Source organism: Metopolophium dirhodum, chromosome 4 (assembly GCF_019925205.1).
Source record: "Metopolophium dirhodum isolate CAU chromosome 4, ASM1992520v1, whole genome shotgun sequence".
NCBI classification, from domain to species: domain Eukaryota; kingdom Metazoa; phylum Arthropoda; class Insecta; order Hemiptera; family Aphididae; genus Metopolophium; species Metopolophium dirhodum.
The window spans coordinates 13,858,284-13,873,350 of NC_083563.1; the positions used below are offsets into that span (position 1 = coordinate 13,858,284).

Below are 15,067 nucleotides of genomic sequence, written 5' to 3' on the forward strand. Positions count from 1 at the left end.
GTGAAAAAGAGTCAATCAAAAAACATACTATTGAATTATTCATAAATGTAATAAATATAACAGCAAGGTCAATGAACAAACCATGTGATTGACTTATAAATTCAGTATTAAATTCGGAATACAAAAAAGAAAATCAATACAATTAAAGAAAATTTTGGTGTGAATAAATCCAAAGAGGTCATTGTTCTCTATTTTAAATTCACATTGAACACTATTCATCAGATACGTTTGTTGATTTTGAAGAAACGCAAGAATTGTTTTCCCGTTGATGTTGAGAATTTTTAGCTTCCGCTGTTAAACGTTCCATCAATTCATGGTCATAAGTAGAGTGTAGCATTAATGCTAAGACTCCCGCTCTTGAAGACATTCTATAACGTATCTGTCGTTCCTTTTCAACCAACTCGTCTAATTTCAACCACTGAAACATTAAAAAATTTTTTATTTAAGAATAGGAAAGAATACTAAAAAGGAGAAGAGGTAACCACTAGCAGTATGGTAGGTGTCGAGTATACCTTGTCTAAGAGTAAGTCACTGAAATGAGAGTTAAATTTTAGTTCAAAGATGATCAGCTTATATTACTGAGTATATTTCATAATATATTTAATTGCTGTTGATGTTATTTATTTAGCATTAATAAAAATAATAAAGTAGGTTTGCGAAAACATTGCATTTGAAAATATTGTATGTATAAAATATAATAAATAATAATATACAATAAAGTTTCAAGTATTCACAAATAATATTTATAAATTACATCAAAATAAGTAATTCCTAAAATTGTTATTTTTCGTTTAAATATATGAATTTTGTCCAAATATTATGAACTTGAAATGCTTACAAAAAAATCATGCTCTTGTACTTTTAATATTTTTAAATATCTATAATAACAATATATTATGAGGAACCATATAGTAAATCTTCAAGTTTTTTGATTGATCAAACATTTTTTATCGACATTAATAGAAAAACAATCAAAAATGTCAAATGCTATAAATAGCTCGGTCAAAATTTTTTTGAAAAATATGTCATGTAGAAAAAATATTATAGGTAGATATTATAAACATTTTTGGAAAGTTTAAAACATCTACAGTTGTACAATTTAAATTACGAAAAAATTAGCTTAGAATCTAAAATTGTATTACATAGTTAATACATTTTTCTATTTACTTTTAGTAATTGGTATATATTCAAAACATTTCAACATTTGATACTTAATTCAAAAATAACAGTTCTGCAAAAAATGTTTTATAAATGCAATAATTTATTTATGATTTTTGAAAATGACCAACCTGTAAATTATCATTTAAATTGTGTAAACTTGTCACTTTATCAAATATATATCAATGCATTACAATTGTATAAATCAGTTTTGCAATATTTCAATTTTATTTAATCGTTATCTATTAAATAAACATAATTTGGAAAAAAAATTAGGTTACCTGGCGAACTCTTTCCATATCAATTTCAGCTCTCCTTAATTTATCCCAGCAGTAGTGTTTGATGCATGTTTTCTTAGGCACACGACAAAATTCTCCAGTTAAATTGAAAACATTTGAAACAAGCGGACAGCCACATACCTGAAATATAAACAAATATGTTTAAATATTAATTTATTATACTTTAGACTAATACAGAAAAAAAACAAGAATAATGTTAATACATAAAAATATTTTACACAAATAAAAAATGATTATAAATAAACCATACTTATCATTATCAAAACAAATATGTTTACCTCAGTATCGCTAATGACAGTTGAATCTTTAAAATGCTCTGGGCATAAAACTCTCAATCTTTTACAATAAGTACCTTGTGAAGAATTATAAAAATCACAAAACATATTGTTGCCATCAATTCTAGTTTTATAAATCGAACCAAATGATGACTGACTCTCATACTAAAATAATAAGATGAAATTATTAAAAAAACAAAAATAAGTTACTATATTCATTAATCAATGCAAAAGTTATAAAATCAAACCTTATTAAAACATTTTTCCATATGCTTCACAGCAGTTCTTGTATGTATTTCATGTCCACATGTAACACAGTGCATACTCATTTCTTCATCGATATCTTGCACTTCTTGATTCACATCAACAGACAACAATTTTGCTTTTTCTAATAACTTATCGAGCTCCTTAAAATTGTTTAAAAAATTTATTATATTCACTACTGATTTTGCTATATTATATTCTTCTCTTAAAAAAATAAACTATATTAAGATAAATTGTATTGAGAAAATAAACATTGTCTTATTTTTTGTCTCTGTGTGTACTGTGTATATATATTTTTTCATATTTTTTTAATATTAAAACAATAAAAAAAATGGTAATTAAATGTCTTAACCACCACACCTTCTACGCACAATTATGGTGCATAGATCAATGACATATTGTGTATAACTGATGAGATAGTTAATAAATAATTACTTTATGTCTCTTATCCAATTCTTTCAATATATCTCTAACTTCTAGTTGTTCTTTTCTAACTACTTCTAGGTTTTTTTTATTTGTTTCTTCTGCAACACATGGTGATAAAGCCCATTCTTGAAGTCTTGGAGGTAGTACCTAAAATAATATCAATAAATCATATGAATATTTATGGTTAATAAATATAGGTACTAGACTTACATGAAAAATTCTAGCATTAGCTAAACTCATACCACATTTGTCTGAACAATACTTGGAATTAAACCTTGCTATTTGAGTACATCCAGGACCATAGCAATGATCACGGTTTAACAATGGTAAACTAACATGATCACCATCAGAACTGGAATCCTTGCGTTTTCTCTTAGTAGACTTGGATAATGGCCTATTTTCCTGTGATAAATAACACATTATAATTTCAGTATCTAATAATAATAACTAAGTATTTTACTTGTTTGTTGATATTTAAACATGTTTTGTTTTCACATAAATCTGAGCCACCAAATCTTCGCATTTCAGAACATCCCAAACATAAACCACAATTTTCAACTCGTTTACAATTTTCACAATGACCGCAAGATCTATGTTTAGGTCGATATTTTTCACGACTATCTAATATACAAATAAGTGTGGTTATAATAATATTAGATTCTTAAAAAATCATTAAATATCAGAAATGTAAAAAATACTGAATATTATTAGTCAGAGGTACCATAGTTGGTTCAAATTATACTTCATTTTAAATGAATTTGTCATTTCAATTAAGCTCAAAATAATTATTTACTAATCAAAAATCTAAAATTTTCAAAAAAGCATTATACGTAGGAATGTTGAATATAAAAATAAATAAGACTATTTTAGATTTAAGTATACATCATAAGCGCAACTAGGGGGGCTGGAAGCTTAGCCCCCTCCAAAAAAAATAAACTAATTTTTTCCTAGAACATTAATGAACTTTAAAAAATTCAACTGTAATTCATATTTATATTTTTTTTTGGAAAAACATTAAATTATTTAATTTTTATTTAAAGTTTATACCTAATTTTTTTTTTTAGCCTACAATATGGTAAATGTCATTAGCTGTATACCTGTATTTTTTTTAAGGAAATAATTTATGAAGGTTTATTGGAAAGATTATTCTATACATGTATACCTAAATAACAAATTAGTATATTTGTTTAATCATTTTCATGTGGTTGTATGTAATATTGTTGTCTGGTAATTTTTATTCCGATTACCACAGACAGTAGGTATATTATTATTGTAAAAAATGAAACTCAAGCAAACAAATATTTGTTGTTTTTTTTGTATGATTTTTTTATTTTTTAAGTTAATTGACATGGGGGGGGGGGCATTGTCTCCCCGGGTTACTTATCATGTAATATCAAGTGGTGGGCTATAGCCCTCCTCCAACATTTTAGCCTTAGTTGTGCCACCGGTAAACTTACTATTTTATTTCAAATACAAAATACCCTTTTTACTATTTCAATGATAATAATATTACATAAAATGATTCCCTCAAAAATGTTATACACTTTGTAACTTAAAGAGTACCTAATACTTATAGAGTAAATATTTACTTTCAATGTAAAAAGAAAATTAGTATACAAAATATTAAACAATATAAATTAATGTTTAAAAATAATTAATTGTTAATTTTTAAGCTAATTAAAATGCTGATAATACGTTTTCAATCAAATTACTCAAAGTATATAGATTTTATTGTATAGTTTATTTACCTCGTTTGCTCCCAATATAATGATCATTTTTTTCTTTAAAATCATTACGACTTAATGAAGTTTTGAATATTGTTTTCAACGAAGCATCTTCTGATTTACATTTCTAAAAACAATATAGACAATTTTATAACAGTACTAATATAGTATAATTTACAAAATTACAAAATATTGATTATGGACATACATCACAAAAATAATGCTTGATGAGTTTAGACTGTTTTCTCGTTATTCCAATACAATCACCATGATACCAATCTTCACATGCATCACATCCACTATAATTAATAATGATAACATATTTTAAATATATTTATCAAAAGAAGTTTTACAAATAACATACGTTAATCAGATTCGATCAGCAACATAAAATCATGTTTATTAAAACCATCAAGTTATTAATTTTTAAATATTTGTAGAAAATTAGAAAAAACATTTTTATATTATTTTTATTATTATGCTCATGAGTCATGTTATACTTTAAATGCAATAATAAATATTTAATAATTAATTCAGAAATATAATGATTCGTACTATGCATATAATGCACCCATAGTGATATGAATTAAACACCTTATGACAGTGGCGGCTCCAAGGTGGGCAAAAGTTTGAGCTCCCCCAAAGCTGTATTTCTAAATAGTTTTATACCCCCTTCCCCCCTAACCATGTCTCTGGACCCGCCTCTGCCTTATGATCTATCTTAGGTTAGAAAGAAAATTATTCAGTCTTAATACTAACATCATAAATCTAGAACTGTCTGATGATCGACAAATACAATATGCTTGTCCATCTTGTTTAAGTAAAGTTGCAATTTTAGATTTACGCTCTGGAAGCATAAATTGCTTGGCAATTTCTTCTTTCTACAATATAAAAAACACATTATATAATATATATTTAACTTAAATCAAACATTAAATCTATACTTACAGATAGACGAGGCATATTTTCAATAGATTAAATATATACCTATCAACTTAAAAGGTTTTAATGTGATTTACTAACCAATATCTTTTATATGTAACAACTAAGAGATTAAAGAGTAAAGAGTAAATAAATTTAGTAACTATTTACAAGTAGGTAAATAGTAATTAGTTGGTAATAGACAATAGTAATCATTAATCCGTAATACGTAGAACAAGTTACAACTGTCAGTGAACTGAAGTCTATAAAATACTGAATTACTGAACACTGATTATAATAGATAGTAGAATCAAAGAATATTATTATGTGCCGCGGTCATGGAAGATCTTCTAAGACCGTGTTGTGTGCTATAATATCTATTATCTATTGGTAAAACAAGCTAACGATACGCGCTCTGGTGGAAACAATTTGTACCTTCCGATTCTGAATGTATAGATATAATTTTATATTGGTTATTTTACTTTTTATAATAAATTAATTTTGTTATCGAAACTTTATACGCTTTTATAGCTAACTGTATAAGTTGGTAAGTACAATTTCTACTAATATTATCAAATACATTTAAATAAACATCACTTAAGACAAAATGTATGCTAAATGTAGGGAAAATAAATACAATCTCCCGATCTCAAACTTTTAAACATTCAATGAAAATGTCATCGTCATGTATCTACGGTCCCGGTGCAGCACGTTTGGGCATTTTTACCTGTTTACATTGCTACAAAGTATTACAAAATACGTAAGTTATTTATACTCGTGTTAAATAAAAATAGTAATATTATATTAATCAAAATAATGAAAGTATCAACTTTTATATAAAAAAAAAAATAATATAATATGTATGTAACATGGTTATCTGTAGGAGCTATAGAAATGAGCTCAACAAAACCATCATCAACTTGTTCAGGTGGTAAGAATGCTAGACCAAAAAAATATTTTAGCCATAACCCTATTTCTGTATTATTTTTATACTGATTAAGTAAATAATTATTTTATTGGATTTTACGATACCAGCTTTGACCCAAATGAAATTGGCACGCAATAATGTGTACAGTTGGAAACGATTCTTCGATTGCAATATGTGCACTTTTTTCAAAATCCAAATGTATTTTGTTAATTTGTATTTCTTTGTTAATTCATTTTTTACAAAGTTCTTTAATTAATGTCCACATTCACTTATATTTATCAGTTGATTATGAATTTAAAAAACAATAAATCAAAGGCAGATAATAATTGTTTTGTAATATGTGGGTAAAAGTTATAAAAATATATAATAGTTGATAAAAATATGACGGACAACATGTAAAAGTACCATCAGCAAAAATTGTACACAACATAACTAAATTTGTATAACAAGTGAATATTGGTATGCTTTCATTATTTTTCATAAAACAAAATTGTTCGTTATTATTAGCAATGATATCGTTTTGATTTGAAAACAGTTAATGCTTAGCCTCGTCTATTGATTTAGGAATAGTTAATATTAGTTTTCGCCTAGCTTCATACATAGATTTCATAAATAAACGCACATCTGAATGACTTATATTAACAATAGTTTGATCTTTAAGTACTTTTCTGATTATTTTATTTGGTTTAGTAAACACATGTTTTAGAGCAGACATGTCAAACACGCGGCTCATTTTTTTGTGGCCCGCAGATAATGTTTACTGATCGAGATTCAAATGATTCTAATTTAAAAAATAAATTCAATGAGATTGGTGTTCCTGATTTTTACACTTTTGTGCCATATTTTTACGATATGTAGATACTTGTAGAATTGCTAGTAAAATTATTTCTATGTTTATTAGTACTTATCAATGCGAGCAACTTTTTTCAATAATGAACAGTAATAAATCACCCGTTAGATCCAGATTAACCGACACACATCTAAATGTAGTATTAAAAGTGGCTTCGTAAAATAACATTTCTCCCGAAATGGAAAAGTTGGTGGGAGAAAAAAGATGTCAAATATCGTCTAAAAAGAATTATTGATATGTTTTTTTTGTAATTTATATAACACCTATTTTCATAAATAATTAGTATGATTTATATTTTATTTAAATGTAAATGTTCATTTTTTTTTCATTTTTTAATTTAGTTATAATTGCTATATTCGTAAACATAAAGATAATAAAATTGAAAAATTTGTACAAAATATTTTTTTTATGTGCGGCCCAAATAGTAAGCTATTCAATATATTTGGCCCACTTGGTACTTTGAGTTTGACATGCTTGTTTTAGAGTTACATCAAAAACCAAAAATCGATTTTGTCAAAGACCAATATTGCGTAAAAATTCCCGTTTTTTCTTAATTTTTTTTTGTTTTTCCAGGCGCTTTTGAAAAGTACTATTATAGGAATTTTAAGCATCCCAAATTCACCAACTAGATTCACTGTCCCATCGAACAAGATACCTACTGAAGTTGAAAATCGAAGCATTTACTCTAAATACTGATGACAGACACAAATATGAAATGTTTTTGCGGGGCCTATTAAGTAGGTGTTGGGTGTAACTCTGGGACTTCAGAGACATTAGATTTTAAGCCTATCGATGAATATGGATTCATTAGATGAAATATGAGTACATGAACTTACTATGGATCTAATAATTTATTTTGCAGATCGCGGGGCTCTGTGCAACTACACAGCATGAACCAAGTTGGTTGAAGTCCAGGCGGTCCTGGATAGCGGAGAGGTACATAATAATATAGGTTTACGACTTTACGTATACAATACAGTGGCGTATCCATAGGCGCAATTTGGACAGTTGATTTGGGGGGGCTAAATTTATAAAATCAATACAGATCCGCATAATTTTTTTATTAGGCGGATTTAAGAATGAATATATTTAAAAACATAGGGGGCTTAAATAAAACTAGGAGGGGCTAAGCCCCCTAGACCCCCCCAAATTGCCGATGGGCGTCTCTACGGTGGGGGGGGGGTCATATCCCCCTCCCTGAGATCAAATTTTGTACACAATACAACATGTATAACAATATGAATATAATATGTGTATACTGAATGTTTATTAAAAATTAAAAATTGGATACCCCCCCCTTGAAAAAATCCTAGATACGCTACTGATACAGTTGGATTTTTCTAATAAACTGGTATATAAACATTTATATGCACAATAAAAAATAAAAACAAGTAGGTACCTACTATATAATATGTACCTATATATGTATTAAGTAGGTTTATTACATTATTACAATATATTACAATATTACAATATTTACATATCGCGTTGTACAAACTATAATAAATAATAATTTAGTCAAGAAATTATAAAACAACGTAATTTTAAAGGTGAATATATTAAAGTAGGTATATAATATTATTATATAGTCGATATTCAATACAAAAATCCAAGAAATATAATAATGAAAAGTCTATACATACATTTTTAATAGTAGGTACTTGGTGTTTTGTCTCATCAGCTGTTTAGGTTATCTAAACGTGAGTACGTGACAATGTCACATAGGTGTAAAATAGACTACCAATAATACTGATATGAATACCAATAAAATTATAGAGCGTGTACACATAATCACCACCAACAAACATGCCTGCATAAGTGACAAATATATTTTTAAGACATCCGATTATTGTCGTCGTTAGGGCTGAATTGTATTGAATACACAGCATTGTACTGTAATTTAACACGAAACCCATTATAGATGAAACGAACATTTGAATTAAAAACGGCGGATGCGACCAATACTTGAATCTGAAAAACACATGTAGAACGGTACATTGGTAGCCACTATAGGTCTTTGTAATATTCTAAGGCAGATGACCTGCAAATATCAGTTAGGTATAGCCGTATGAGTATGGTGTATAATATAAAATATAATATACATATAGTTATAAGAGCAACAACTAATGGCTGTTGTCGCCGATGTTTTGTTTTAGATCAATAAAAAAAAATAATATACATATAGGAATAAAGTACATTCAAATCGAAATTCAATGTATATTTTAATATTTTTAATATAATCGTAATATTATGTTTGGGCAAACTACGTAATTATGCAAGTTTTGTAAGCTGAAGATATTTAATTATGTATAAACAATGAAAAACATTAACTAGGTCAAATACATAACCTTATGGAAATCTGGGAACATTGCGACGAAAATAATAAGTAATAAATATTAAACGTAAATTCACCATATGCTTTACATGCCGCGTTTTGGAAACAGTTTTATAAATTATAGTTCATATACCTATCATAATAATTCCAGACCAGTTTTAAATGTAGACAAAAGACAAACCATATAGGTACTAGGTAGGTACATATAACTATAATAAGAAAAAACAATATTTTTTAAAAAAAATAATTTTGCTCATTGTGGATTTATTTCTGCGGAGAAGTAAATATACCTACCTAAATGTAGCAACTAAAAAAGTATATTTCTTATTATTATAAAACATGAGCTTGACTAGTTTATTTTTATATTATACCGAGTACGTTAAATTATAACTCATATGGTTAAAATATACCTATTGGCTATTACCTATAGAGTTTTCTTATGAAAATAACTTATTCAAGTTATTCAACTGCCAAAACTTAAGAATTTAAATATTTTGATTATTAACGTCTGTCATAGGTAAAAATACAATAAATTAACTTAATTAAGCGTGATGAAGTTCGGCTCTCATGTAGGTACATATATATAAATACATATATCAAGTAGATACACTACACATACCTGTACACGTCGTCTAGATCGTTCGAAAAATACAAGTATATCAGAAGGGGCGGAATCATGAACAGGGACGAATAGTACATAAGCCCGAGCTTGCCCATTTGCCTATTGGCGTTCAGTTTTCTCTTGGTGAACACGCCGTTGGCGGCCGTCAGCAGATCGTTGAACAACACAAATGCGTACCTGTTTATGTTCAACTCGATGTCATCGCCGACCGCAACTATCGCGGCGCCGGCCACCATCATGGCCACGGACAGTTTGACGAGCGGATCGGCCACGACGCCCAGAAAGTAGTATTCGCCCGACATGGTCATCGGTATGGCCAGACGCCTAAGCACGGTAAACGTGGGCAAGCTGAGCTCTTTGGTGCCGGCCAGGCCCAGTACCGCGTTGCCCAGATGGATCAGTGGCATCGGAAACACGTCGACGAACGTGCGCCCGTCGATGTCCGGGAACGTCACCCGTCCCAGCAGCTTGGCCGAGTACAGCATGGTGGCCGTGACAAGCATCTGGCACGCGGCCAGAAACCTGTATGATGGGAACCCGTAACCGGTCAACACGGACTTATTAACGATCGTGATCAACGTCGATGCGGCCGCGTACAGCAACGCTGTGCCGACTTTGGCGAAGTTCGAGTTCCTCGGCAGCTGCTGCTGCATTTTATGTTTATGTTTTAATCAATAATTCGACGACTGGCGGTTTGGCGGGCTAGTCGAGTTGTATTACTAGCTGTATTTTTAACGATGATCTGCAATAAGAAAATAATTATTTAACTGTATGTCTACATATGTAGGTACTTAGTCATTGCTGTAGAGTACTTGGTATCTCTGTGTATTTGGCAATATGTATAGTATTCGTAAAGTATTTATTGGCATAAATTAGTAAAATTACAATCCGCAGCACTATTATTATATTTTCGGTGATATATAGGTGTATATATATTACAGGTGATATACGATGCGATGCGTATACACTAGGTGATGCAGCTAAAGTTAGGTAGGTATTATCGTAGATTACTCCTAATGAAACTAGACAACAACGCTGGCGTGTTACTATCGTTACGAAAAAAAAATAAAACCGAAATTATATACGAATTCATTATACTTATATATATTCTTTTCATAAAAAGTAATAGATTTCAACATAACTGTTAGAAGAATTTATTGCTTTTTTCTTTTTAAATTGTAATTTTTGGGTAATTTAGATAATTTAGGTAATATGGTTTACAATGCATTAAATTCTTTATTGATAAAATTATTAATATTAATATTATATGCCCGGACACCAAAATATTATCGTGTGAATAAAGTAATAAATATTATATTTTAAAAATAGATACGATTGTCATACTATTAGACCATAATACTTACTGTGTATCTTTTGGCATACGCTCCTTCGAGCTATAAACCTGCGTATAAGGTCGCGATGAACTTCTCAGTTGACAGTCCATTGACTAATTCTAGATGAATTGCCTTCGACCAAACACAGACAAATAAAATATAAATATATTCTGCAATATAGATTATAATCACAACAAAGATGACGAACAAAAATTAAATGTACAATAGATAATATGTAATAATTTATAAAGTTTAAAGCTGCATGTAGACGATCCTTTTGAAAAACCTAGTAAAATACTCCATCGTAAGCTATTAAAGGGAGATATTAGTACCTATATGGACGATTCAATTAATTATAATAATATGGTAGCACCAATATAATGTGTGCCTAACAATGTATGTATAATGTGAAATAATAGGATGAAAATACGCAATATTTGAATAATATATGAAGATTTATTATAGTTATACGAATATTTTACAAATTACAATAAACATATTACTCACGGTATAACAAACGGAGTGCAGATCTGGCCAGCTGCTTGCCTATACATATACATAGGTAACACAAATACGACACAATGCTGACAAATGTGAAATGATAATAATTAATAACAGAATAATAAAGTAGCACGAATGAAAAAACAACACGACTTGTGCTACTTGTATATGCGGGTATGATTGTGTGAGCAACTTAAAAAAAATTGCTGTTTTGTGAACAAAGATCTGATGACAACAATTAATGAAAACTTTATGTGCGTTCGGCGAAAAATCTGCGTTTGGATCTTTTTCGTGGATGATCGCGATGCGCTTGTGTGAGTATAGGTATACTACACTGTGTATGTTCGAAAAATTTATTGTGGAAATGTGGATACCGTCGCGGTTGCATTATTGCTATCAGTAGCTAATGTAATAACTAATATGAGTATAATTATATTGCGATAATTTATTGTATTATATTTTAGGTGCGTGTTCAGCCGTCCAGGTGACCCGTGAACACTATGACGGCTGATTCGATGCTATTATTATTATCGCCTTTTTTCTTTCAACATGAAGCTATTAACTGTTAATTAATAGTAAATTATAAATAGTTTAACTAGTATAACTACTGTTGAATTCGTGATTTTAAAAAGTTATTATAAATTACAATAAAATCGCCCTATTTTTGCAACCTGAAATCGCCTTTGAAATTGAATATTTAGCATTATTTCTTCTAGAAGATGGTCACCACTCATCATACACAAAAGTGGTAAACTTCATGGTAAATTCAATAGGGTTTCTAATATAAGCTTGTGTATAATAATTAATATTTGTAGTGTCACCCCTCCCCCCATAAAACTAAATCAACTGTGGTGGAGAATTACATTAAACCGTTTGTTAATACCATTATGATACCTACATACACGCTATTATTGGAATTTATTAGTAAAGTTATAACATGATATCAAACATAAATCATTTTTAGACAGTGCTTTAAAAAATGTTGCACGTTACACCGTGGCCGTATTTTTAGGCGAAAAGAGGAAACTATTTTATCATATTTGGTTGAATAGAGGACATGGGCGAAATGATTACCACCCCTCCCCCCCTAATTTATATTATATGTCTATGAAATATACCTACTAGATACAGGTTGACAGGTCAGACCATATCCGGTCAGATTACTCAGAATCGTTTTAGATTCTGAGTGAAGCGATGAATGTATTGATTTTACAATGATGTGTTTTTTTTATTTTATTTTTTTTGTGTCTGTCATCATCTTTTAGGACAGTAAAAGTGCTTGGATTTTCTTTAACAGTAACTTTTCTGATAGGAAAGTGAATCTAGTTGGTACTTTGGGGGGTCAAAAGTAAAAATTTCCCAGTAGTTTTCAAAAGCGACATGAAAAACAAAAGAAAAATTAAGGAAAAACGGGAATTTTTACACAAAATCTGTTTTCGAGAAAATCGATTTTGGTTTTTGGTGCAACTCTAAAACAAATGACCGTAGGTACATGCAATTTTGACTGAATGTTTTTTGTATACAATGCTATATCATTAAATTTAAATTTAACAGATTCAGTGACTGAGTGACCCATTGGATAGTGCGAACACATACGACATACTGATACTGTACATCAGAGCGTTATCCACTTGTCCTCCTTTTTTTATTTAAAACAAATTATTAATCTTTATTATTAATAAATACAAGTTAAAACCATAGCACGCTAGGTAATCGATATTTTTTATCTACAATAAGGAAAGTCTACGAATCATATATAATAAATATGTAACCATAACAACGAAAACCTTACGAAAAATCGGTCAGACAAACAAAAACCGTGTATCTAGCTCATATTACTAATATATAATACTGAAGACAGTATGAAATTTGGTTGATTCTACAAGGCGGTATCGTTATTCCTGCAGAGTGTATTTTTGAGGACAAAATGGCATCGGCACCGGGCGCCGAAATAGATAATTATACTCGTACTAGTCGTACTGCCTAGTGGTACTGTCTATATTAATGATAGTTATGACGAAAGCCGTCGATAGATAGCTCTGCCGTCAAACCCTCATTGATACGCTGCGTCGAGTGGTGTCGTTGACGTTTTTTCAGAACGTTTAACTGGTTTCTCGTATACGTTCATCAATTTAACAACATAATTGACTAAAAAAATGAGTCAGACGATAATTTAGTCAAATAATTTAATCCCTATAGTGCCGAAATCTGATGTGTCAGTCAGCGCGCTACTCGTGTTAAGCAGCCGTCGCCTGTTATAACTATGTGCCAGTGTCACTGCTATCACCAAGATCATACTTCACAGGATCATTTCTGTAGTATGCATCGTCCCCTCCAGGTGCAAATCTGGAGTCGTCATTAGCCACGATGATGAGACTTGTCTATGTACCAGAGCGTGAGACCGCTGGTGGTCTGCTGTTCGCAGTAATGAACATTCAGCAACGATGATCGCAACCAGCTCCGCTGGAAGGTATATGGACAGTCTGAGTGGTCTACTTTAACATATATATATGTAATGAATAACTTAAATATATAATCCAATAGGTACAGCTATAAGAAAACACGGCGATGGCGATTATGATAATTATGATAATGTTGACTATATTATAGATAGAATAAACTATAGTATAGTATATAGTATTTATTATACTGTAATACAATTGGTTTAGCTCTTTATAAGTTGATCGATATTAAAAATCTATATAGTATTTATCTCCTTAGCATTTAAAGTTTAGATTTTGACGAAATTTATCAAAATACTGAAAATGTTCAAATTATTTTATTTTAAAAATCCATATTATTAAAACTAAAAATTTGGACTACAACTATGGGGTTCAGCAAAAATATCTAACACTAATAGAATTCAAACGTTCCAAAATATATCACTTCGACGATTATCCAATGCTCCACCTTATATTTCTAACTATACTCTGCAGTCTGCATAACGATCTCCATATGAGAACAATAGTTGAGGAAGCACGCATTTTTTACACTCGTTTCCACAAACGACTCCATTCACACCCTAACCCTCTCATAAACGATCTTTCTATCCTTACATTACCTGGAAATCCTAACCGCAGACTGAAAAGGAAGTGGTGCCGCGACCTATTACAAAACTTTAATGTCTAACGTCTCTCAAAAAAAAAAAAATAATATAAATTATGTAATTATAGTAAAAATTAATTAAAATAATTAGTCAATAGTCACTAATGGGTGGCTGCTTAAATCACGCCTGTCACGTATCATGTACTTATATCATATAAGCTTATTGTGCAAATTATACAGATTGTTTATTTCAAATAAAAAAGAAAAAAAAAAAAGAATAATGGTTTTAGTTATTTTGCTATAATTTAAAAATATTATTCATGGGTGTATAAAACTTTAGATTTAGACTATTTAGAGTATATTATTATATTTTATTTTCAAAAAA

At 29.7% G+C, this 15,067-nt stretch overlaps 2 protein-coding genes, 1 long non-coding RNA gene and 1 other non-coding gene across 5 annotated transcripts; 2 read left to right on the forward strand and 2 right to left on the reverse strand.

Annotated features, from left to right (window-relative positions):
- Window positions 1–30: 30 nt before the first annotated feature.
- LOC132942458 (CXXC-type zinc finger protein 1-like) lies at window positions 31–5,336 on the reverse strand. Its single transcript, XM_061010856.1, has 11 exons — window positions 5,095–5,336; window positions 4,906–5,027; window positions 4,355–4,445; window positions 4,171–4,273; window positions 2,883–3,043; window positions 2,633–2,824; window positions 2,432–2,569; window positions 1,981–2,139; window positions 1,736–1,897; window positions 1,440–1,577; window positions 31–418 (listed from the first exon to the last, which is right to left on the reverse strand). The coding sequence occupies exons 1-11, from the start codon at window positions 5,107–5,109 to the stop codon at window positions 212–214; spliced, it is 1,488 nt and encodes a 495-aa protein (XP_060866839.1). The 5' UTR covers window positions 5,110–5,336; the 3' UTR covers window positions 31–211.
- A 202-nt stretch (window positions 5,337–5,538) lies between these two features.
- On the forward strand, window positions 5,539–8,127 carry LOC132942940 (uncharacterized). The gene is made up of 4 exons (XR_009664321.1): window positions 5,539–5,614; window positions 5,692–5,827; window positions 7,419–7,582; window positions 7,708–8,127. It is a non-coding gene; the product is annotated as an uncharacterized LOC132942940 (long non-coding RNA).
- Window positions 8,128–8,325: 198 nt separating this feature from the next.
- LOC132942939 (UDP-sugar transporter UST74c-like) lies at window positions 8,326–11,540 on the reverse strand. Of its 2 annotated transcripts, none has more exons than XM_061011658.1 (3): window positions 11,167–11,540; window positions 9,980–10,544; window positions 8,326–8,816 (listed from the first exon to the last, which is right to left on the reverse strand). In XM_061011658.1, the coding sequence occupies exons 2-3, from the start codon at window positions 10,453–10,455 to the stop codon at window positions 8,540–8,542; spliced, it is 753 nt and encodes a 250-aa protein (XP_060867641.1). In that variant the 5' UTR covers window positions 10,456–10,544; window positions 11,167–11,540; the 3' UTR covers window positions 8,326–8,539. The 2 variants fall into 2 exon arrangements, with proteins under 2 accessions (XP_060867641.1, XP_060867640.1); XM_061011657.1 differs by having other exon boundaries at window positions 8,335–8,816; window positions 9,800–10,544; window positions 11,167–11,539.
- Window positions 11,541–13,925: 2,385 nt separating this feature from the next.
- Window positions 13,926–14,129, forward strand: LOC132944029 (small nucleolar RNA U3). Its single transcript, XR_009664409.1, has one exon. It is a non-coding gene; the product is annotated as a small nucleolar RNA U3 (small nucleolar RNA).
- The last annotated feature ends 938 nt before the right edge of the window (window positions 14,130–15,067 follow it).